Raw genomic sequence first — 27081 nt, 5'->3', positions numbered from 1 at the left:
GGGTAAATGATGATGAGGTGAGGCCTTTCAATCGCATTTCAAGGAGACGTCACTAAAAATGACGTCATGTCATAACCGCGCGTAAAAAATAAGCCGATCGGAGCCGTGCCTGAATTACTGCTATCACCATAAATGTCCACTTTATGCTTCATGTTTGAAGTGGGATAAAATTAAAGTCAAATATAAAGTCGATAAAGTTACTCAAAACAACTGCAGATTCGATCTCTCCGCTGCCAGCACTGATCCCTCCGCCCATGCGGAGCACATTTTGGACTCCTGACATCAATGTCGGATGTATGCGACCTGACGGTTCTGACTGTGGTCGCATTGCAAAAAATCTGATCGGTATCCGATCTAGGATCACATATGAAAGTGGCCAAAAACGTTGGCCTAATAAGAAGACATGATACACAATTTTGGGACGGATAACATACACTTTAATCGGAGACTTATAATTTATTTTCCCAAGCCACGCAGAGCTGCAACATAAGGATGAAAATGCCGCGTGCGGCTCCGGAGCCGCGGGTTCCCGACCAGTGGTCTAGCAGGCTACAATATTTTAACAGCATTGAGCGAAAATACATCTGCAGAACATAAAGGCCTTGTTCAGACTGCCAGCCAAAATCAGATTTTCAGGCGATCCAGATTGAAACTGGATGGCTCTTTTGTAGTCTGAACAAAGCACATGAAATCAGATTTTTTGCAAGACAGATTGTAACCACATTCGGGATGTAGTTTCATATTCGATTTGAAGAGGTTGTATCTCAGTCAGAACAGCTCCAAACACACAAATCCATTCTGACTGTGACGTCACTCTACGCGACATAAAACCAAATGCGCCACAGCAGAGCGCACCAATTGAAGCGCGGATCGGTAAAGAATGAAGCACACTGAACAAATTGAAAACGACAGTCTCTAGACAGAGGAGCAAATGTATTGCCTTATCGTCTGTGGGGAGATAGCACCATACAAGCAAAGCTCGGGGGTATGTATCGAAACAAGTCCATTTCTAAGAGTATTTCATATGTTGCCGCTGTCGCAATTATATGATGTCAACGCTACGAGGACGTCTCCGTTCTGACTTCGTTGCTACAGCACGCTGTCAGATGGTTCAATGATGTGGCCAGTATATACAGGGCCACTGTAGTGTGTAGTAATTATGCTGTCATATACAGTATAACCACATCTGCCTTGCCTGGCTGACCCTTGTCAACCTGCTGGGTTTCGCCGTGTGGGTAGATAAAACGTGCAAATCACCTTTCTGATTTACACAGATGCTTGCTGTGGCCGTTTGAAGAGACGTTGTAGTGCACTTTCACAAATGAGGTGATGGGAGGAGCTGCCACTTAGCTCAAACAGCACATTTAAGAAGACATTTTTATTTCATTAAGGAACAGGCCCCAGGGACTGATGGGCTTTTTTTATTTAATCTTACAAAAACACCCATGACAATATTAGTATGAGGGTTTACATGCTGTCCGTATATTCTGTAATATTTAGAGACATTCAAAGACGCAAACGATATAGTGATGGCATGCCATTGCGTGTGTGGATAAAACTAACTATAGCAAAGCAAATGTGAATGCAAATTAAGCCCACACCAGCTGCACAACAGTCAGCTATGTGAAGGACTACACAATTGCCATTCCTTGCCAGCAGGGACTAAAGGCAAATCTATTTTTACAGGATGCTTCAATTAAAGAAAACCTTTGCACACGGTGCTTTGTGTCCCCAAAAATAGTCAAGAGCAACACACTGAAAATCCTTCTGTCCATCGTTTCTCTAAAATCCTGAAGACAAAGTGTTTCCTGTTCTAGATTACTATAATTTCCTGTGATTCGTGAGGTGGCACTTGACACTTGGAAATACACATTTGCAATCTACAATTATGGTTCAATATCAAGACACCTTGATAATTAAAAGTTTGTAAGGTTGACTTGTTGAGCTTAATTGAAGGGCATGGTATACATTAGTGTGACTGATATTGTTAATTACCCTGCCATGGTGGAGAGGGTATGTATCGAAACAAGTCAGTTTCTGAAAGTATTTCATGTGTACCCTGCCATGTTCACATTCCATCAGTTCACTGAACATGCTGCCCTGTCGGCAAAATTGTTTGATTTAGTTTATTCGGATATTTGATTTGTGGACAGATGTAAGGGTGCTTGAGTGCACACGTCTTCTCTGTGGGTTTTTCTGTCTAATGACTAATGAAAATGTCATAAGAGAGCAATGTTCTTCTACTCTGAGGTGTTCCCCACGAGTTTGGCAGGTTATTTTAATATAACTTCTTCTATTTGTATGCAGTAGATATTTTGACTTAATGTTTGTCGTCATTTCTAGTTTTCCATTTGGGTAAAGTGGTTGTTATAAGTGTTGCCTCTGTTCAAAAGTCTCAATAGACTTACCTTCCAAACACGCCCATCCAGCCCTCATATGGATGCAAGAATCACATTTTTCATCAAGGTGAAAATTCTTTTTTGCGAAAGCATTGGTGGCGTGACTCCTATATAATGACACAGAACTAAAGCGGTGCATAAATCTAAAAGTGAGTGCTTGGAAGGCAATTTAGTGGATAAGAGTATAACAAGACACTATTTATCATCTTAGATGTCAGTATAAGATGGACCCACATTCAAATTCTGAGGCCCTGGCAGAGTAATGGGCTTGTCCCTCCTTGGTTGTTTTTCATCATTAAAAGCATTTGCTTAAAAAGAATACACACGTCCATCCAAAAAAATGCAATTACTTGCAATTCTGTACTAGCATTCTGCAGGATTGCATTCAAAAATGCAACAAAACAAAGAATTATGTCAGTCTTTATTAGTGTTGTGACTGACATGTTCTTCTATGTGTGATTTAAATTGAAACATCTATGGCACTATCCTAGAATAAAACAACAATGAAAACAATTACATTGTCAAAAGACTCCTCAATCATTGCCTAGTGTTCAAATAAATGATTTCCAGAATGCAGTATGTTGCGAATAAATGAGCATATTGTACAATAAAGACTATCACTGAAAGACAAGTGTGAGTACAACAACTTGATGACAACAAAAAGATTGTCTTGTTGTGCATTTATCAGGCTGGTGGCCTCCAAAATCACCCTGCCACAAATCAAAGTGCAACAATGTGCCTCAATGAAATGTTACCCTCAGTCGTGTACTATACTTGATGTAAACAGGAGCATAGATATAACTTTGCTCCATAGCAATTTTACTGTAGCCCACTATGAATTCATACATTGAATTCATAATAGCCAATTTAATGCTCCGGCATCAGATGTTTGTTTGTTTGTGAAGAATATAGGTCACAATTTCAATTGAATAATGTTCATGATGTGTATAGTTGCAACAGTAATTATGTGTCTAAAATTGTCGACAAAATTATTCATTTCTTTCATTTTAAAGTTCTGATCTTGTTTTCAGTTGTTGTCATTGTTTTTAAATTTCACTGTCATACAGTTTCAACTTGTCTTGGTGTTGCAACCTGATTGTGCTAATTCATTCGTCCATTAAAACTAGCATAATAACCAATGAATTCTTCCACCTAAACTTTGGGCAAATTAAAAGCTCAGGTATGGTTGTTACATATCATCTCATAAATCCAACTTCTCTGCATGAGTAAGTATTTCTAGCAAATAGTGACAATGGAATAACTATTTAATTTCATTCTATGGAACACATTTTTGAATAATTAGGTTAAAACATCCATCCAACCATTATCCATTCCGCTTATCCTCACAATGGTCGCAGGCGTACTGGAGGCTATTCCAGCTGTCCTCGGGCAGCAGGCGGCGTACACCCTGAACTGGTTGCCTGCCAATCACAGGACACACGGAGACAAACAAACATTCATACTCACAATCACACCTAGGGGGCAATTTAGAGTGTCTAATTAACCTATCATGCATGCAGGCATGGGCAGAACATGCAAAGTCCACACAGGAAGGCCGGGGCCGAATTCGAACCCACGACCTCTACACTGTGAGGCGGATGTGCTAACCAGTCGCCCACCGTGCCGCACGTTAAAACATTTCAAAATAAATAACTCACATGGCACTTAGGAGTAGTTACAGTATTTTCTATGGGCATTAAGGCTCATGGGTGCCTTGGAAAAAAAACCCCTCCCTTTAAGAGGTCCCTGGACCCCAAAGTTTTAAGAACTCAGATTTAGAGTTTCTGGATACGGGAGGAAGCCAGAGTATCAGCAGAAAACCCACGCAAGCTGGGCGAGAACATGCAAACTCCTAAAGGAAGGCCAGAAATTCGAACCCCTTACCTCAGCACCTCATTGTGAGGTCCAACAATGTTTATGGTACATTTACTGTGTAATGATTGTAGGACGTTGAGTCGTAAAAGGGACACAAATAATACGATGTTTTCTCTTTCAGCCAGGCATTATAATCAAATGACTAAGTGACTGTTAAGAATTCTGTTGATTACATAAAACTGATCGTTGACTAAAGGTGTCTTAGCTTGACTGAGTCAAAATGGAGGGAAGTACTGTATTTGTTGAAGCAATTAATTGACTGCAAATTTTTCACAGTCGTCGACTAGTCGGTGAAGAAAAGTTATTCAAATTCCCAGTTTCTACAAATTTGTTAATCTCTCACACAAGGCCAATCATCCAACTTCAGGTCATTCAATGAATGAAAGCACCTGAAGTTTGGAGGTCAAACTTTCAACACCACTGCAGTGTGTCAGGCACCTGCACCTGATGGAAGTCAGTGATGAAATATGGTTACCCTCTGTGGTTATTTTGGGTTAATGGGGCGGTGATTACGCTGGCACTTCAATATTTTGACATATCTCCTCTACTGTAAATTTTAAAGTTCACATTTGTAGCAAAGTCATAAAAGTAGGTCTTACTATGCCCAAGGCTAAATGATGAGTCATCACAAAGTTAATGTATTATTCACCTGCACACACTGTGGATTTCATTCTCTGCTACTGTAACATTCACTAACTCTACTGTCTGCAGCCTTTGGTGGAAGAATTTGCTCTCAGATTTGTGTTTACGATATATCTGTGTCATCTTGCCCACACAATGTTGGCAAGCTGAACTCAAAACGATCCCTCATTATGAGAAACAGGAATTATATTGTAGTTTTCATGGATTTTTATATTTTTGGGTGCTACCAGCATTTTTTCCTTTACATTTTACAATAAACATGCTCTGAAGTCAAATTGAATTGGTTTGTTAAAGCCTTTAAGAAGGACATGCAATAAGATATTCTTAATTTTCTTTCTCAATAATGAATGTTAAAGGGGAAAGTCAACTCCCCAAAATTAGTTGCACAGAAAGTGTCAAAATGGCCGCCCCCGGAGAATTTTACTGCTTAACTCATATTCCATAAACACAATATTAATCAGAATGCCATGTTTCGACTAGTGGGCCCGCACAGAACATATTCTTGTTAAGAAAATGTTTGGGTTGACTTCCTGTTAAAGAGCACACAGACTGTATTTCTGCCATGTCCTAGTTCAGGGGTAGGGAATGCCGGATCCTTGAAAACCATATCCTGCCTTAATATGTATGTGTATGTGTATCATCTGTGTCTCCCTAAAAGTTTGTAAGTTTCATCCTACAATAACTCCACTTTGAACTTGAGAAAATAGGTTTTGATTAGCTACGTACTGTAATCTCTGCCTGGTGAGCTTATTGTGTTTTGTTATGAGTGTAAATAGAAACGTAATTTGAGACCATTTCTCGTGGCTGTATTTGCCTCAACTAATGCTATTTGATAAAGTTTGAATGTATTATTGTTTGAGTTAAAATGATATTGCGGGGCGATATCGGAAGTTGCGCATTCCTATTTTATATTTGATGTTGTTCATTAAAAAAGTAGTTACTTTTACTTGAGTCTTATTATTCTAAAGAAGCAGTACTGGTACTCAAATACAATTTTGGGCTACTGTACCCATCTCTAACTGTTTGATCATTTTTGGCCCAAGAGTGTTTTTCATCCAAATAAATACTGTAATTAAGAAATTACCAAAGGTGGGCATTCCGTCAGCCCGTTTTGCTGTCAATTGACGAATGATGGGACATCTTTTAAAACGACAGACTGACGAATGAGGGAAGTGTGTTTTCATCTGTCTGTCTAATCGTCACTAAGCATATCCATCAGTGATCCGTCCGTCAACGGACGGACCATCACTGACAGTCAACGGACTGACCGAAAGAAGCAAATGAAGAAGAAAATTGGTTCCCAATAACAAATGGTAAGAAAGTATGGCACCATAATGCGGAAACATTCCTCTTTGAGTGTGATGCAGTCAGAACCCTGATTCCAATGCATGAACCTCCTTGTGTGTCACTATATTTGTATGCAGCCATGTCAGACACAGTTCACCGTCTGATGTCATAAAATCAACATGAAATTCTACTTGATTTCCCTGTGAGTTGCTGCGCAGGCTTGGATGCCAGGCAGGCAGTCAAGAGGGTGATTTAGTGGAAGCTATTTCAAGCTCATCAAAGACACTCTGTGTCGTACTAGAGAGAGAGCTGAAATGACAGGTTCAAGGCAGGGGAGAGGAGGTCCCATGTCATGGGTGTCCACATATAACAAAACAAACACATTCAATAATATACTGCCATGCAGACAGGGAGACATCATTACTGACACTGGTATGCATGATGCCGAGGCGTTAATGTCCTTCAGCGGCCTTGCCTCCAATAGGGAAAATGGGCTTTCAATTGTACAGCGCTTTTCCACCTAAAAAGCGCTCAAAGAGCTTCACACTCATTCACCTACTGATGATGATGATCACAGGGGCAGGGGATGGATCTCACAACCTCTGGGTTGGGAGACGACCAGTCTACCACTGATCCATGTCGCCCCAATAGGCATGATTTTGCACATCTATATAATTACCACTATGCAAGAATATTTTGTTGCATACTTTTAAGTGCATGGAGACAAGTGGAAATCAACCCAAACACATTTTTTCCAAGAATATGTTCCCAGCAGGCCCACTACTTGAAACACGGCATTCGTACAGTATAGTACGCACCATCATTTCATGAATTTTTTAGCAAACAAATATACTCGAGAAATTATAATACTTACTATACTAATTAGTTATTTGCTGCTTTTCATCTGATTGTTTCATAATTATGTTATAGATAAGCGTTACAGAAAATGTATGCATGGAAGTATTTACAGTAATTTTGACTTTTTTAATTACATTATAGTTTTTGTGGTATTGATAGACTATGTATGGCATGTTCCAACTACAAATTCCTGTTGGATTGCCGTTGTAGGAATGGAAATCCATTCTGAACTTAGGATCCCAATGGCCTTCAAACCAAACAGCCCAAGAACTTCGAATTTCTGGTACCGGGAGCTCCTGGTTATAATAAGTTGTGTGTGTTCGCACTAGTTTGCGCTCACACACAGCAACAGTGGGAAAGGTAATTCATTGCATTAGGGGAATAAAAACTGCATTACCTCTCCTGTCCAGCAAGTGGCGTTAATGAAAAAGGCGAATGAGACAAAAGCACGAAGACGTCCAAAAAAGGTGGCCGTTATCCTCGCATGGAGTCAAATCAGCTTTTTCTTTTTGTCCTCTTATTGTTCAAAATTGTTATTGCAAAAGAGCTTCGTGGGAAAGACTGATGAGCACCATTGACCATGACCTAGGAGCCTGTGGTGTTAAAACCCAATGACTGTATACCAATGTTAATAGATAACCTGTAATAATACCTATGAAACACTGTCAGATAAATTTACCAGAGCAGGCTGCTCCATTGATGTGAATCAATGACACTGCACTTTTATTTAGACTTGGTGAAGTATCATGTGACCCATTATCAATAGTAGCTTTTGTACTCCGTTCCAAGTAATTGTCAACAATCAGATACTTGTGATCATGTTGAGAGTAAGTGTGGCAGAAGCTGGCATGTGACTTCATACTGTACTAACTGCACTTGCTCTGTACCTCATCTCTTCTTCCTGCAATGATAAGATTACAAAAGACAACTATTGGTGTTTCCCAGTTTTTATTACGGTAATATAAATTATTAACCTCCACAGACATAAGCTCTGACAAGATGCCAAGGTAACTTTCATGCTAATTTGTCGAGGTCCATGCTCTCTAATAATCCCGGTTGAATTTTCCCTCTTCATGTTGGAATTTAGCCAAATAACCTCTCAGGGTCTCTGTTAAATATATGGATGCCAAGTGACTTGTTAAATGCTGCCAGGAGCCTTTTGATTAAGTTGCCTAATTAGTGCAAATCCCTCTTACCTTACTGGAATCAAAACAATGTATTACCACAGCAAGGAGCAGAAGGCAATTTTTTCAAAATCTTTTGTGTGTGAAACAGCACTCACATAAGAGTACTTTAAGATAATCAAGATTTTGTCCGGCATGGGAAGATTCGTTCCTGGCCATATTTTTTTTACATGTAACATTTGGACAACCACAAATGACTTATATGGTCGTCACCGTGTCTTATAGTTTGTACGCACCACTCTGTCTCATCTACATTTTTTTTTTCAACTTTTGTTAAAGGTCATCCGTGTTGGCAATTTTTTCAAAGTCTTTTGTGTGTGAAACAGCACTCACATAAGAGTACTTTAAGAGAATCAAGATTTTGTCCGGCATGGGAAGATTCGTTCCTGGCCATATTTTTTTTACATGTAACATTTGGACAACCACAAATGACTTATATGGTCGTCACCGTGTCTTATAGTTTGTACGCACCACTCTGTCTCATCTACATTTTTTTTTTTCAACTTTTGTTAAAGGTCATCCGTGTTAAACCTACTCAAGTCTAATTTAGAATCTTCACTTCATTATAAGTAATCCACTGTGTGTGTTTGTGTGCATCTCAGGCTTATTGAACCTGGAGCAGCTCCTCCGGCAGTTCCTCATCTCCAAGGAGACCCTGTCAGTGCGTATGCTCGACGACAGCCAGGAGCCGACCCCGCTCCTGAAGGAGATACGAGACGACAAGACCGCCACCATCATCGTTGACGCCAACGCCACCATGTCCCATATCATTCTGGAACGGGTGAGTGTTGTGTGCACGATAGAAATATAACAAAAATCCCTGAAGACTGAGAAATGCTGAAGGCAAGAAATGTTCAAGGATAAAAGTAATTCAATATGTAGAGAATGTTTTTTTAACCTGAAAAAACAGTTGGTTCAGCTTCAATTTTGATTTGTTGAGATATATATTGTATTTCCCACAGGGGACAAAGGAGAGAGTGAAGAAAATACAGAAAGAGTAAAATGTATTTTTTGCTGCCATAATCCATTTGCTGTCTTGAATCACAAGGTAGATAAATTGCTGCACTTTGGGCTGAGGGCACATCTTTAAAAAGCATAGCATCATCAGTCTACAGTCGCAGAAACAGTCCAAAATAAAGAAGGCAGATTTGAAGCCGTGTCATAGAGAAGAACCATAATAAAAAAACATGCTGGTACATAAAATATTGATGACATCATAAAATATAATTTCAACCCATGTTTCGTCATTCCAAGAAAATGATACGGATGTTTATCTCGACACACTAACAATATTATACATGTCAGATGAATATAAACCCTACCATTCCTCCAGTTAAGATGCAATACTTGTGGGGCATAAAAAATGTGATCCATTTCCCACTGATTTTAATGCAAGAGGAACAACTAAAGCTTGTAGTTGTTGTCAAATCCTAGTGCAGTGGAGATGGTGAGTACTGATGTCACTTGTGCTTTTGAGGTACTTTGTAGAAGCAAATTGCATGAGGCATGTACTGTACATCTTTCCTTTTTTCTTGACACTGCCAAAATGTAGCTCTACTTCTGCAATGACGTGCTCCGTTTAGACTCACAAAAACATGAGACTTAGCCCACTGACTTCACTGAACAGTGCAACGGAGAATGAAACAACCAGAACCGTACAACTTAGAATGACTTTGATGAAACAAAATTCTCTCCTCATATCTGAAGGTTGTAATGTTTCACCATGTATTTTCAATATCACTGTGTTTAGATTTACTGAACCCCCGATAAAGCGTGCATGTCCAGAAACAAACAACAATACATATAAAATGTATATTTTTCAAAATCCAGAGTACATACTATTTAGTTGGCCTGACTGGACAGACTTTTCCTCCTGTTGGTTTAATGCAGGTAACCTTGGTCTTTGCACTCCTAATTTTAACACCATGTTTAATACTAGTTATACAGTATATAATTTTTTTTTGTTTGGGTCATACGTGACCATGACTATGTCATTCATAGTTTTTTTCAAAGATGATGTCTACTAAAAGTAATCCCATTCCCAATCTGAGGATATCATCGTCCTTAAACCACCACCCATATACAAATTGTCCCACTTTGGAGCGAAACATCTAAATTGTTTCACAGTCCAGCCTCAAACGATTATGATGTATCAAATATTTTTTTCCCCAACCTTTATGTAAAGACCTCTGTCTATTTTTCAATGCGTAAAAACAAACATTGTGACTCTCATTCTGTTCTAAAAACAACCTTTGAATAGTTCATAACTGTAGCTATGATATGCAAACCCATAAAGTTAGGGAAGAACATTTTTATGGCGCCATTAGCAAGCACGACGCTTTGGCTCTAACAGGACAATATGATCCGTATGTGCTTTCTCCTCTCCAGCACATGCTGATAATTAACCTTTCAGTACATTATTAATACCTTGGACACTTAAAATAATGACGCTTCACCTGATTGGAGACTAATGTGTGTAAGAGGCTTGATGGCATTAGTATTAGGATCTGGGTAAGTGAGGATGTTTGGCGGCGGCATATGCTCCTGCTGTAATTAATACACACCTCATTATTTCTGCAAGACAATGGATGAATGGATGGCCAGATTGAAGGTGACGTCAACTGGATGCATAATGGAGTTGAGAGAGCCGCCGTTTTGTTCCGTTCTCATTTGGTCTTTCCCGCTGTAGTCTTCAATCAGTCCTCAATCAAGCATTCCGGCTGCCATTAGTGCCCATCTGGTCACCATAGCAACCCAAAGAACCCTGGGCCAAAGAGCAGTGGGAGCCCACAGTGGGATGTCTTGCTTCTCACCAGCTTTGTAACACTTTGTCTCTCTCTTCTTTATAATCATTATATGTTAACATCCACTCTATAGAATTGGCCATGACATTTACAGGGGGGACTGTAAAAATGGGAACAAGGAATTAGAACATTCATTGCCAAGAATAGACAAACAAGGAATTTGGCTTGCTATGATGATGGTCCATGGAGCTATAATTACCCACAAAAAATGTTTTCACCCCATTGGCAAGTGTGTTTATATCAGTAATCAAAGCAGGTTGTACAAAAGCTTGTAGAAAAGCAAGAATCAAATGACTTTGTGACGCTACTTTATGTTACCATTATGATCCCGGCGACCACAGCAATCATGTTTCAGCCACAGTGGACGAAGCTGGATGGATGGGTGTGAGACAAAGTGCAGGTGACGGGGGGCGGGTCAAACGTGACAGGCCATGATTGCCATGGATGCCGGGCCATATCTTTAAACACAAAAAAAAATGTGCCGCAGCCGTCACGATAAGGATGAGAAACCTCGTGAGCCATAAGGAAGATGTGAACGGTGTGAACGCAACAAAATGTGACAGTGCAATACGCCATGACAAAGCTTGGAGGCGGTCTCAAGTGTGGTGGAAAGCATATTTATTTCGCTGGCACGGTGGCACCTCACGGTCCTTTCAAGTTTTGTCACATTCTGCCCCATATTGTTCCATTTTGCATTATTTTGTCACGGTTCTCACAGCAAGCTAGGATGAATGGTAACGATGAATGGTTTCATCGAGTTCAACCACTCTGTGCCTGGCACAATAAAGTGGGGTTCTTTATGTCTGGCACTGCACACGCAGTTTGGGAGTGCGTTTAAACCTTGCCTTGGCTGGCCTTTTCAAATCTGCCGTAGTCACAAACATTTGCAAAACTTCAATACGGAGGAAAAATAGTTGAAATGTTATGACGTACTACGTTTCAGGCAAATGGTGCTGGCATGGCTGCTATCAGAAGTAAAGCTAGCATAAGCGTTCCCAGGACTCGGTGAATTTGAAAAGAAAAAATGTTGTGAATTAGGTTTCATTTTTCTACAGCTCCTTTAAATCTATTTGGATTATTCTAAGAAAAAAAAAAGTTTGCTGAGACCTGCAAATGTGGCATAACTCCTGTTAAAACTATTGGATCAGTCTGATTATGTTAAACAATAATTTACAATTCCCATCCACCACAGTGTTGATTATAAATTCAATATAACTTGAATTGCATTACAGCTATACATAGAAATATCTAATATGTATATTAGAAGTCTAATTATAATTTGTCATTTTTCATTCATCGCAATTTGAATATGAGCTCTTCATCAATAAAGCTAACATCATGTTACATAATTAGCAAGCTAACCCGTCTCTTTACCTTGCAGTTGCTGTTCGCCTGACAATTAACATTTCCTGACATTAAAGTTCAACTGACGCAGACATTAGTAAACATTTTTCATGTTCATGTAAAAACATGGAAACAACTCATTAATCAAATGTAAACTGAAATTAATAATGTATGATTTATTTACTCTACTTTCAGAGTAATTCCAGCATATAGCCCAACTCTCAAAACTCAACGGTTCAACGAGATGGATAAAATCGTGGCTCAAGCTAGCAACAGACAGACTGAGGAAAGAAGCCCAAACAAATAAAAATAAAAAAACAAAATAAAGGATTTGCACAAAACTTTTCTGGAGGCAAAGGGAAAAATAAAATCAATTTTAATTTAAAACTAGCTAGCGTACACTACCTCCACATACAGAATGGATGTCTCTGAACATAACTGAATTCCATCCTAGTTGATTTATTTCTATACACTTTTTCCTAATGGTGGTGTACCTGTTCTCTGAGGACAAGATCGTATTACTGTATATCTCCATACACTGTGATCTATCCATCCGATTTATTTCTCTCTTCTTCTTCTCTGTCACGCTGTCTCTCTTTGTGTACATCAAGAAACATCATGTAGACAATTGTGTTGAAAAGCTGGCAATCCCAACTCTCAAAGCGCAAAATTTATCAAAGCTAAACACCGACGTGTTTGCCAGGCTCCGATGATAAGAGCGTCCATCTTGTCCAAAGGGATCCTGATTTGCCTTGTGTACATCCTCCAACCAAGCCTCTTCGGACAAAGGTCTAGCCACAGTGAGCTTTTAGCATTCCGAGAGATTTAGGTCAGCTGTGTTAGCGTGCTGAATGTAATCTCATTCAGTCAGAGGACCGCTGCAATGACCTGGAGTAGTAAAGATAGTCAGCTCTCTATGGGAGATGGTCAGCAGTGTGTGAACCTTGGTAAAGTCTTGGTAAAACATTCATTTAACAATTGATGTTCCTTTATGTCCTATAATTTTACAGGATTTGAGTAGGTTTTGTGCAACGGTGCGTTAGGGGAAGTCAACCCAAATCTTTCTTATAAAGAATATGTATTATGCACCTCCACTAATCTATACACATCATTCTGATTACTATTGCATTTGTGGAATATGATTTAAGGAGGAAAATCCACCCCTTTTTAGCCATCTCAGGGGGCAGCCATTTTGTCACTTGCTGTCGACTGAAAATGACATTACAGTCGTTCAGGTCTCAGGTAACAACCAAGGCCCAATCCCAGTGCCCACACTTGCACCCTTGTGTCCCTCAATTGCGCATTCCCGTTGAGGCTCTAAGTGTGTAGCGTGTCCCAATTCTCCAAAATGCTCCGTCGCCCCATCCCTTTTGCACCCTTGTTCCGTGCTTCAGCTGAGCCCGCATCTCCCTCAGCCGAAGCATATTACCAACAATTAATTGCGGATTTGACCAAAATAACGGAAAACTGGCGACATTCAGTGGTATTCCTGTACCTGTGCCGAAAAAATGTTTTTTTAATTATCACAACGTTTATCGTTTGTATACATGTATGTGTAATTTTAATCGACGTTTTAAAGTCACCATTTACCCCTTTACCATTTACTGACGTATTTTGTCCTAATGTAGCTTCCGTGCTTAGCAAATTTCTGTGCATGCGCCCCATATCGTGCAAGAGCCGCAAATAGTCCAAATAATGGAGCCATAGTTGCACAGCTCCAAAATGGTCAGCCCCTGAGATGGACATAAACGGGTGGATTTTACTTCTTAACTCATACTCCACAAACACAATATCAATCTGAATTTCCGTGTTTAGACTAGTGGGGCTGCAGTGAACATATTCTTTTAAAGAAATGTTTGGGGTTGACTTCCCCTCTAAATGTTTCTTGTATGATGTAAAGTGAATTTGGGGGATTTTATTATTTATGTTCGTACTAAATACTCAAGATTAATTTTCAAGATATCTGCTGCTTCCAAACTATGGTTAGGATTAACCAAATTAGGAGTTGAGCCATAGTGTGGATGTAGATCTACTTCCCACAGATGACGTCATGTTGCACTTCTTTCGATAGCAAATTAGTGGAGATTGATCCAACAGTACCTCTGCTAGTTACAACCCAGTACAGCCGTTGTACCTCATTGTATTCATGACATGACTAATTAATCATCATTTTGTCACAATCAACCAAATGCTTAATAATAAATTAATCGCTTCATCGTTTTCAAGGGACAATCGCATTACACTTTTTGGGGGGTTAAATCTTATGGCACTATAATTAAAGTGAACTTTTTTCAAGGTCATGGTTGCCAGTTGTGGAAAAGACACACCTGTTCATATTGCATACTGTGTGCCAATACCTATTTTTGATAATGACAGCAATTCTGAAAAGTTCACCATCTCCTTCACGGTCGCACTCTGCTGTGACTTTGATTTAATCAAATTGTCAGACACTTGTCGAGCAGCATACTAATTCACCTCAGAAATTTAATTGCTCCCCCCAGAATCGCAGTCAAATAAATGTCTGTTCTTATCAAGAGTGGGATTTGATCAGCGTGTCGCAGAGTGCAGCGCGAGTTCACTGACCTTTCACCCTCTGCATATCCTTCACTCTCTCTAGTATCCAATTTGTCTCAACAGCTTCCGTTCAATCCCCAAACCTTGAATTCCTCCTTTTTTTTCCCATTTGCGCTTTCTTTCTCTTACCACATACTTATGTTTTTCCTCATTGCTCTCTTCTTTTTTGTGTGTGTGCAGGCCTCAGAACTGGGAATGTTGTCAGTCTACTACACGTACATCTTCACTTCTCTGGTAAGAACAACAAGAGCTGCTCTTTGTTTTGAGATAAAGTGTAGCCTTTAGAGCCGTATACCCCTTGAGGTGTATTGTGGAAAATATGCTTAAAGTCCACCTGCTTCCAAGAATGGATTGTGTTGGACTAAAAAGGTTGCGCTGTAAAGATACACAGTACAGTACCACTGAGATAGTGTGCACCTGCAAAATAGTAGCATTTTGTTATTCCTTGTTTATGTCAATAATTGGATGGATGGATGACGTTAAGCAGACAGGAGCTGAGACAGAGATACTTTATGACACCATGGCCTCATTATTCAAAGTTGAATTGAATGCGATTGAAAATAAGCAACATGCCGAGTTTTGACAAATGCTTTCCTTATTTCTTTCCTTGCCTTCTTTCCCTCATTTACCTTTGGTTAGGTTAATTGCAGCTTATCTTTCTAAAAAACTTTGTGGTGGAGTGTTGCAGGATCAAATCTCGGTAGCGATCCAGCATTTTGTCCATTTCTTATTTTTATTTATTTTATCCTTTCTTTCCTTTGCAGTATTTGTTGTGCTAAGGGATCTATGGGCGAATGTGGCCACTTACAGTGCAAATGGGTTCTGATTTACTGGCCATATCCAATTTCTTTGTCAAATTAGATGTTTGCCATTGTACCAAATCAGTGTGACTTTCCCCCCACAAAATAAAATGTCTACATGTACAATAAAAGTAAGTGCAAAATATATTATTTTACTCATCAAAGTGTCTTGTACATTGATCTGATTGCATATTTAATAAATACAATTCAAAACTACTTTGAACTTTGGAAAAATAGCATTTCCTCAAATTACCACTTCCTGAAATCCTTGAGAACTTGTTCCCAACCATAATTTCACCCAGTCCTGTTAACCTAACACATTACCTTGTCTGTTTTTTTAATTCCTCAAGTTACTAAATTCAGATCCCCCGCAGGCCGATGATATTTCAAATATGACAAGGGTAGGGGGTGGTATTTTTAACATGCTCAGCTTTGTACATCCAGGTACCTCCGTTATCCCCTGTCTGTAATGTGCTGCTTTTTATTTTGGCCGTGTACTGTATTTTGAAAACAATGCTTCATCTGGTATTACTCATTGTTTCCAGTTTGCACCCCTTTAGTGAAGTAACAGGTGCAGGTAAAGAGAGTTGACTGAGTGAGTCAGATATTTTAACACAATAGGGTTTAACTACAGTAATTTGCCCTAAGAGGTACATTAGTGTAGGGACAGCGGTGGACTCCTACGGTCCTCCTATTTCTGACAATGTACTAACCAGAGCTGGGCACTTGACCCTTTTTTGCCCGTCCGGCGGCAACCCTCCACCCTTGACCTGGGTACCCTTCCGGCCACGACCCCCCCGGCCAAATTCATAAACATTGTTGGCCCGTTCCAACCTCCGGAGTAATTATAATTTCAAGTGTTATCAGTGATTCAACCCAAATGAATGCCGTTTATGCAATAAAAAGTTATTAAGTTGTGAAAGACACATCAACCCAGCTGCGTGTACTGTACTTACTTCCATTGCGAGCCCTGGGGTTGGTTTTTTCGTATTGTATAATTATTTGGTTCCAACAGACGACAAGTCTGCAAGCATTCAAGTTACTTATTTTCCACACGTCCCCTCCTTCACACTTCCCGGCCTTCAAAATAAAAGCATGCCAGCAAACCACTACACAGCAGTTTTGCTACGGCGTATTTCCGGACTAAAATCCACTTCCGGCAATGCTTAGTCCAGCCATTTTTTTTTAATTTCTCACCCCTCACCCCTCACCCCTCCACCCCAAAAACGAGCATCTGGCCGGGTCATATGGTCCGACCAGTCCGGCCTAGGGACGGACCGCCCGGCTCTGGTTCTAACTAAACGTAAAAGTGAATAATTGTAAATGCAGTATTTCATTGTATAATTAATTATAATTATATGCTATAGGGGTTCAAAGCGCTTTTTTTTTTCATAACATTTTTCATAACACCACAGTAATGATTCACACATAAATAATCCCCCCACATCACTCTCTTCCAGGCAGTCCGAAACATAATGGAGAGGCAAGGAAGCGCCGGTGTCCCCTTAGTGACTCATCTCTAAAGCTTTTGCATTATTCTTTCTGAGACACAAAAGAACAATACTGCAGCCGCAAAAATGTATCACAGTGCTACCTTGAAGATGGAATAATCCAAGCTTTTTACTGTCTGAGGTTTGACCCAAAATCTCCTTAAAATGTAGCACAGTTTTTGAGTTCAAACCGTCATAATACTTGACTTCATCCTGGATTCTGACAATGTCAAAATCATTACTTTCACACCCTATCAAGGAGACGCATGACTGAGAAATCACAAATCAATGAAGTCAATGAAACCTTAACTGTGGATGATAAACAATGACTTCTTACATACAGAGGGGGTTATACGCATGCACCTACACATGCATGCATGCCTACATGTGCGCACGAACCTCTGGCCAGTGAGACATTGTCACCCAGGCCACCCCACTGAAAAAAATTCGAGCTGTACCCCAGCCTCCCACCTGTGTTGTTACAGCCAAACACTGTAATACAGTTACAACCCAGGCTCATAGCTATAGTCAAATACATGGTACATGTAAACAAACAACTATTCACACTCTTATTCACACCAATAGACCATTTAGAGTCTTCAATTAAAGGACATAAAGGTAATTAATATCAGCGGGAAATTTTGTTATGAAAGTCGGCCAGTTCCCATCTAATCTAAATGTTCATGGTTGCTTACCTACAATATTTAACAGAATCATTCATTCCAGAAAAATAAGAGCGCTGGTCATTTCTTCCAAAAAGCTCAAACCAACCAAGAACCGTCCCTGCCATTGCTCTAAAGGAGATGTTTGTTCAGTACAGCGAGCGAACAAAAAAGGTACAAAGGTCAGAGCAGTAAATGAGCCTACTGGGACTCTAATTGCATTACTTTATTTCTTGCTTCCCTGTAACTATGACAGCAATATGTGTTGCCTCACCTATGACCACTAACCGTAACAGAACACACTGATATGGAAGCCCCGTCTCTTTACGCAAACTCTCTTTTAGGCAGTTTATAATGGGATCTAAAACTGAATCGCCAAGGCAAGACAAGAATGTCTCAATTTACAACCTCAAAATTGCTCTGAGAATTAATCAGCACTTCTCTTAAACAGAAGCAATAAAACCTGAAGATTATAATCTTCTGGTTTGGAGAATTTATTGTTGGACTATATTAGTTTTATTACGCATTATTTACATAGACAGTTTAAAGTGAAATATTTAGAAAGTGGCAAATTTCGCAAATATTTTCACATAAAGGGACCTCAACTACAGTTAGTACCTCAAACCTTGGTGTTTAGTAGCTGGTATATTTTTATGTGTATATTTAATTGATACTAAGTGCATGATAGTATGGTGTGTAGGGATGGGAATTTCGACTAATTTGCCTGCCGACTAGTCTGTAAGAAAGAAAACTTGAAATGCATTATATATTGAATTCAAAGTTTACAATGCAAATGCTTTGTGTACTTAGGGGCTATTTTAGCCCAAACATTCAGGACAGTTTGTTCATTTAAATTCTATTGATGTAACAACAACTGACTGAATAAAAGTGAACAATTGAAAGAGAAATACATTTCTGATACATTTGCCAATGTAATGCATAGTCTTTATTATGAATAATGTAATGAGTAACAGTACCGACTCCCAGTCCAGCAGGGTCTCATTCGCCATATCTTAGGTGCATTATCATGCACACAGGCGACGGCTTTATTTCCTAGTGCCCACGTACCCATCACACTCCGCAGGTGAGCAGCCAAGTTTTCAGCTGTGTGTCTTTCCTCCAAGGCGCATGTCTGCGGAGATGTCCTTCTTCCACACATGACACGTTGTAGTCATGTAAGATTCAGTGGCTATGGACGTCCATCCGTCTGTAGTTATGGCCACATACAGTAGTTGACCCGCTCAAACGTTCATAGCATCTCCTCTTTTATTTGGTTTTGGTTACTCTCGAGTTGGGACGTGATTGTTTTGCGATTTAGCACCGTGTACTCAGGCTCGATATACAGCATTAATTTTTCGAACCCTTCGCCCTCAACAAAAGAAAGCGGCAGCATATCGCGGGCAGTCATTTCACGAATTAGTTGGGTAATCTTTGCTGTGCGGTAAGCATCACAGCGCCTGGAGCAAACGCTCTCATGCTCGTCTGCCTGGCCCCGCCGCCGTGCCGACTGGGCCCGGTTTCGCCATCATCAACCTGTAGGTTCATCATAAACTCGCTTATAACTACTGTACCGCAGCGATGAGAAACCACATCCAAAGGAAACACCTCAATGTGTGAAACGGTGCTGGGGTTTTTTCGTGGTAGCTTTGACAGAATTTACTTTTCTAAATATTATTCCCCAAACTTATTGTCCCCATCCCCTACTATGTGTACATGTCCGCGGAGGGGGGCGGGGGGAGCAATTCTCTCTCTTGGTGCTCAGCTTGTTGACAGAGTCCGAGGCGTGACGAACAAGATGCGTGATATTTAATGCAGTGTTAAACCGACTAATAAAATACTAAACGTTTAATAAATCGTAGACGGTTAAACGGTTAAACAACTAGTAGCGCACATCCCTAATGGTGTGTGTGTTATATGTTTAATAGACATATATATTATTTTATATTGTTCTATAAACTGTCATTCACTAAATTATAGATCTCTGCAACTTCATTTCTTGTCTTTTTATCCTGTTCCTCATTATTTTTCGGTCAATGTTTTCTCATGTCTCTGCTGCATGTAGCAGCATGGTAAACTGTTGGCCTTACGGACGCCATGTCTTCTGTGCAGGCAGGGGGTGTTGTGGCAATAAAACCGATTCAAACAAATGTTTAAAAATAGCTCTCTTTGAAAATCTGTAATACTTCGTGTAACCATCTTTTCACACCTCTACAAGTACAAGTACAACATTTGATATCCTCCAATTGTAACATATCATGCATTTGTAATGTGTCAGGATTAAATTCACTTTAAAAACCTGTGGAGGTGAATGATGAATTGTGCCATATAAGGACAGCCAATGATAAATGCACGGCGTCCTTAAGAAGGGCATGTTAGATTAAATATGCATGCATAGTAGTAGATAATACAATATTAATACATGCATATTAAGTGCAAGTAATTCACTTCTGAATCTAAAGTGAATTTTAGGTCATGTAATTGCTCCCCTGCATGTCTTGTGCTGTTCTTAACAATTGCTAGCTTTCCGTGGTGGCTCTCATTTCACTGCTTTGTTCGCTCTTCTTTCCTCAGAGTGTCACTTCCTTCTGTCTGCTTACCCCACTGGCACTTCATTTATCTTTCCTCTAGACACCCCTGACTAACGATCTGCCACAGCGCTCCATTGCCTAATCTGTTTCTCTTGAATCATCTCAAGACACCCTCAACGTCCTCGCACCGCTCACCTGCCACTTTTTGCATTTCTTCTGGTCTTACCCATTCGCAGATTTGGCCGCCTTCTGTCTTCATTTTGGGGTTTTGCTCTATATATTTTGTTCGAATTGTTTTCATCCATGTTTTATTTATTTATTTATTGAAGAGATGACCAGAGCTGGGTACTCGACCCTTTTTTTGCCGGTCCGTCCTCCCTCCGCGACCTGCGTACCTTTCCTCCTTCATCCCTCCGTTCTTATTCAGAAAAATGATCGTTCTCCGACCATGTCCGTTCTTGTCCTTTTAAAGCGCTTCCGTCCTCACATTTCGCCGGTCCGCCCCCACCCAAAAAAAAAAAAAGCGTCTGTGCATGACATTATTTCAAGCTCATTAGCTTGCTAATTTCCTATGCACATCCATTTATATTATAGTATCATGAGTGGATTGAATTGTTTACATTTGTTTAACCAAGACAGATTTTTAGCTGCCGGCAACCACCATTGGATGTGATGATGATGATGATGATGATGATGATGATGCGGACCCGAGATAGCCAGGGGACATCAAAAGAATATTTAAGACTGCGTACTAGTTTTTCACTTTTTATTGCGTTACACTTTTATTGCACTAAAAATAATTATTGCAAAATAAGGCAATGTTATTTCAGGTGGAGAACGAATGGCCTCATAGCTTTCAGTGTTTTTTTTTCCTCGTCATTGAAATTGGCGTCCACTAGAGGGCAGACTATGTCTGTGAGAACAATACTGCAGGGAAGGGACGCACAGGAGAAAGAGCACTCCAGTCTTGTGCAGGCTTAGCGGGCAGTCTTGCTTGTTAAAAGAATCCAACACAACACAGCCAGCACTTGACCCGGTTAGGGATGTTAAAAGGGACAGATGAAAACCTAGCTCCGTCCTTGCTTAGTCCGTCCTTTTTAATAGAGTTCTTTTCCTCTGTCCAACCGTCCGCGAAGGACGGACAGACTGTTCCGTCCCAGGGATGGAATGCCCACCTCTTGAGTCTAAAGTCACACAAAATGTCAGGCATGTGTAATTTTATTAGAAGAAATGATTTGAAATAAGACACATGCATATTATAGTTTATCAAAAGTTGTATTTAAACCTGCAGTCAGGGTATGTCTATGCAACTATATCACTGAATTTGTGTCAAGTCATTTATTATTTATTAGTGGTGTAACAAAATCTGGTTTGAAACGGGAAACGTTGATTTAAAAGGTGCGAGTGAATTGAATCGGACCGAATCGAATAGTTTCATTTAGATACACGATGAATTGTCTTTTATTGGAGAGATATGTCTTAGAAGGAATTGGCACATTTACAGTACTGACAAATTCATTCAAATGTGTGTAAAATAACAACAAAAAAGTAATTGCATCATACACTATCAAACTGAGCCATTCTATATCGAATCGTAATCTCACTGAGTCGAACCGAACCGAATCATTCCACTCTCAAATTGAACCGCGCTTGAATCGCCCCTAACATATCGAAAACTGTATCAAATAGTCTTTTGTGGAGAAATGCACACAGTATATAGTCATGTACTATATATAGTATACTGTCAGTAGAATATTGTACACCAACATAGTTACATACAATACAGCTGCAAAATCAATGATAAACAGTTGTGGAAATGCAACCTAAGAACAACAAACCATAATAAAATGTACTAAACTTGATCAGGGCACATAGTTAGAAAAATAGAAAAACAAAAACATAACATTTTCTATGAACAGCACATATTTTGATGCTTAGCATATGAGCCAGGTCAAACACTGAACATTTTGTTTTGCAATGTCTATTGAAAAATAAAATATATATAATTTTCCAAAAAGCATTTTTTTTTGTTTTAACCTAATGCTGTCAGTTTATTTCCTGTCCTGCCAATAAATCCACCAAAGAGTGACCAATAACTCATTCATTACCATGGCCGTTTATTTTCGTTAGTTTATATATTCGTCATCTACAATCCAACTGTTTACTGCCATTGATGGATATATTTGTCAAGTGTGTTTTTCAACCGGTAGGCCGGTAGGAGGGTCTCGCACAACTTGTCTTTGAAATTTTGGTTTGTTAATCATAGTATTGGCTAACAGATTCCTGTAGATGGCGATGCTGCCAAGAGTAATTACTAACGATCAAAATTGTTAACAATTAATTTTAATAGTTGACTTGTCATTTATTTATACATTTAATTATTTGGCGGTGTTTTTCTCTCGAAAACGCCTCATCTCTTGCTGGCTGTATGCCTTTTCTGTAATGCACATGCGCAGCAGTGGTAATCCAGGTCACCCATGATGTAAACAGAAGCGTTGGGAGTTAATCAGCGTCATGGCTAACCCGTGTTAGCGTTAGCAACAGAGTCCGAGAGTCAGGGCGCATTTCCCAAAATAACTTCATACGTTGTAAACTTCACTTTCATAGCGGCATGGGGGTGATAAACGAACATCCAAAAAGGAAGCGTGTTGTGGCTGATGCCCAATTTCATTTATCACATTGGGACAGTCGTTTCTGGAAGCTAGCTTAGTTAACCCACACAGGCTACCGTGTGCGTCTAATAGAACACCACACGCAATGTCCTGTTATGGAATGCTAACATATTGTAGAGTCCACTATGGATTATGGAGTCAGCGAACTCACGTTTATTAAAAACCAGAACACAGTTTTTTTTTATACCCGCGGTTGACATCGTACAGCAAGAGCACAGTGCTGCCTTATGGTCACTCGCACCATGCACTGAGCGTTGCGTTTATGAACTCGGACATCTGAGCACTTTTGCCACAAGCCCTTAGCAGCAACGCCTAACAATAAAAGACATAACATACCTAGGTCATTCGATATACAACACAATACAATTTTATATATATAGCGCATCTCATAATAGCTACGGCTGTAACAAAGCACTTTACATTACAATAACAAAACAGCAATAATATAACAAGTAGAAGGAATAAACTAAAACTCTAATTACTATATACAGTACACACCGGACAACAGGAGAAAACTGTCAGTGCGATTATGCCGCAATTTACATTTGATTAGATGACTAACAAAGTAACAGTTCGTGGCAGCTCTACTTGACGCGCTTGCGCTAAACATCATTGCGTATTGCGTTTGTTGATGGCTGCATTAACCACACTAGTGCACAGAGGAAAGCATGATTGCAATTTTAAAAAATTGAAAGGAAAATCGGGAACTGAAAATCGAATTGGGGCTTGAGCATCTGTGACAAAGAAAACATATTTTAAAAAGTGCACAAGGTTAATGTTTTGACCAATTATGTGATATTGTTTAATTTTCTGTATCACACTGTGCCATGATGAAACTGATAACTGATGGTGATGAAACACTGCCATACATGTGAATCATAGGATCTTTTTTCCAAGAAGTAATGAAATCAAAACCATGCTACAGGTACCAAAAGCAGAGAAAGTGAAAAACAACATCAGGCGTTGAAAGGTTGCCTTTTACAGAATTGTTGCAGCTGAACAGCCAACATCATGCAGCCTCTCAGCGGCAACTTAATATAGCATGCTCGCGGGAGTCATGCACATACACAAGCACACACACACACAGAGGCTTGTTGTACCCAAGCTGATGGATGGTGGGCACAAAGAATGATAAAAGGACACACACTTGTGCAGACAGACACATTTTCAGTCTATGCTCCGTGGCTTCCATCTAAGTGATTTGTTCCCCTCTGCCCAAACTACTCTGCGGGATTGAATGAATCAGGTTGCCAGGCACTCATCATATGTTGATGAGACCCGTAATGCCATTTGAAGGTTAGCCGAGCACAAGACCGGGCCTGCCAACGACTGCATTGCATTGTTTCGATACACACGCTTGCGTTCGCGCAACTGGAAACTTGCACGCTGGTATCATTCTGTGCAACTCCGACATGCACATCTTTCTACATATTTACTTGGTTCCTTTTCACGTCCGCACGCTTCCCTTGTCAGTCGTTGTCGTGTTTTATGGCTGTGGTTTAAGTTCTTATCAAGTCATTGAAAATATTCATCCATACAAAGTCCCTCCCTCTTACGTGTGCATGCAGCTGTTGGAAACAAACTCAAGGGAGTCATTATTTTACGACATTTACACGTTAAGTTTTGAGATTTCTCATTGTTAGCTAGCTGCTGTGTCTTAAAAGTGAGGTCAACCCAAACATACAGTATTTATTCCAGAATATGTTCTATGCAGTCCCACTAGTCCAAACACTGAATTCTGATTAAAATTATGTTTGTGGGAAATGAGAAATCCACCCGTTTTTAGCTAGCTCAGGGGGCGGCCATTTTGTCACTTCTGTCGACTGAAGATGACATCACAGTGTCTCAGAGCTCAGATCATAACCAATCATGGCTCAGCTTCAGAAAAAAGGTGAGCCATGAGTGGTCACTACTTGAGCCCTAAGCAACTTCAATGTGATCTTCAGTCGACAGAAGTGACAAAATGGCCGCCCCGAGTGATGGCTAAAAGTGGGTTCATTTTGGAAGTGGGCCTGCATAGAACATATTCTGGAAAAAAACATGTTTGGGTTGACTTTCACTTTAAGTAGCACGGATCTCACCTCACTGCGTGTAGGTGGCATAAATAAGCACGTCATAGTACACACGACTAGCCCAGTTAAGCTCTTTGGAAGCGTCTCCCAACATAACTCCCAAATTCCAAATAAAAATCTTGTCGGGGAGAGCATGCAATTGTTGCAGCTGAACAGCCAACATGAGTGGTCATTACTTGAGCCCTGAGCAACTTCGATGTGATCTTCAGTCGACAGAAGTAACAAAATGGCCTCCCCGAGTGATGGCTAAAAGTGGGTTCATTTTGGAAGTGGGCCTGCATAGAACATGTTCTGGAAAAAAAACATGTTTGGGTTGACTTTCACTTTAAGTAGCACAGATCTCACCTCACTGAGTGTAGGTGGCATAAATTAGCATGTCATAGTACACACGACTAGCCCAGTTAAGCTCTTTGGAACCGTCTCCCAACATAACTCCCAAATTCCAAATACAAATCTTGTCATTTACATCAGATATTCTCAAAGTGCAGTACGAGTACCCAGAGTGGTACGCAGGCTCTCTTTAGTGGTACATGAAAGCATCACTGAATTAAATACAAATATACCTTCTATGTCTATTATTCCTCTGTCTACACATTATTTTTGTCTTAATACTCTCTGTGGAGTCTGGTCTTTCCTTTGGAGAAAGAAGTGTCAGCAGATCCTTAAAAAAGTCTTGCAGTAGATTTTCTCAGGCTCATCCTTTAAGACACTGTTCAAAGCTGTGAAAGACGCTGAAGAGGAAAACAACAACTTGAGTCAACATTTCATTTTGTTTTGTGGATAAGGTAGATGTGGTTTGTATGAATAAATGCTGCTTTGTGCAAGCTATAACCATTGTAAATATGTTTTATACTTATGTATGAAGTAGAACTGTACAGTAAATAAAAAAAAATAAAAAATGCTCTGCACTGCCACAGTGTTACAGTCATAAAGTCAAACTGGTGCAGAACTGCAGTCAGTAACAGGCAGACTTCTAACCAGGTGACAAATTTGCAACACTGCTTTTCAGTGTTAATTCGCGAGCCATTTACAAAAACTGTAAAGCCTCAATTGTCAAATGCTGATGGCTCCACATCTGTCCAAATAGTACCAGAAATTATTATTATCATTATTATTATTGTTATTATAATTATTATTTTAATGAAATGTATCGTGACTTTTGGAGCACCTTTTATAATGCTAGACCCATATCAGTTTTTCCTTGTAAAAATTATATCTGCATCCTTTGATTCTGGTTGAAGTGATCTCCCATGATACTGAGTTTGTCCCAATTTAAATGTACATGTTTTCAATCTTCAGATTTTGCGACACTACAGGATTTTTCCCAAATATGTTTGTTGGTTTCCTAGTGGTGCGACCGCGGTGCCTTTCAACTTGAGAAGGTTCTATTGTTAATTTAAAGCGGAAGTCAACCCGAATTTTTTTTAAGAATATGTTCTATGCAGGGCGGCACGGTGATGGACTGGTTAACACATCCGCCTCACAGTTCAGAGGTCGTGGGTTCGATCCCGGCTCCGGCCTCCCTGTGTGGAGTTTGCATGTTCTCCCCGTGCCTCCGGGTACTCCGGTTTCCTCCCACATTCCAAAAACATGCATGGTAAGTTGATTGGACTGTCTAAATTGCCCCTAGGTGTGATTGTGAATGCGGATTTTTGTCTCTGTGTGCCCTGCGATTGGCTGGCAACCAATTCAGGGTGTCCCCCGCCTACTGCCCAAAGACAGCTGGGATAGGCTCCAGCACGCCCGCGACCCTTGTGAGGATAAGCGGTATGGATAATGAATGAATGAATGAATGAATGTTCTATGCAGACACTTGAAACACAGCATTCTGATTAATATTGTGTTTGTAGAATATGAGTTAAGCAGCAAAAAATGGCAACCATTTTGTCC

The 27081-nt window shown here is 40.0% G+C and overlaps 1 protein-coding gene across 2 annotated transcripts in view; it reads left to right on the top strand.

Annotated features, from left to right (window-relative positions):
* Positions 1-27081, top strand: part of grik4 (glutamate receptor, ionotropic, kainate 4) — a 351164-nt gene that overhangs the window by 224897 nt on the left and 99186 nt on the right. For both annotated transcript variants that reach the window (XM_086035775.1, XM_086035774.1), the window contains exons 7-8: positions 8848-9026; positions 15148-15201. In XM_086035775.1, the coding sequence (XP_085891901.1) occupies positions 8848-9026; positions 15148-15201 (233 nt within the window). The remainder of the gene's footprint in view (positions 1-8847; positions 9027-15147; positions 15202-27081) is intronic.

Source organism: Filicampus tigris, chromosome 7 (genome assembly GCF_054856515.1).
Source record: "Filicampus tigris isolate MCC_2025a chromosome 7, RoL_Ftig_1.0, whole genome shotgun sequence".
Classification (NCBI taxonomy): Eukaryota; Metazoa; Chordata; class Actinopteri; order Syngnathiformes; family Syngnathidae; genus Filicampus; species Filicampus tigris.
This window is presented reverse-complemented; position numbering and strand designations above follow the sequence as displayed.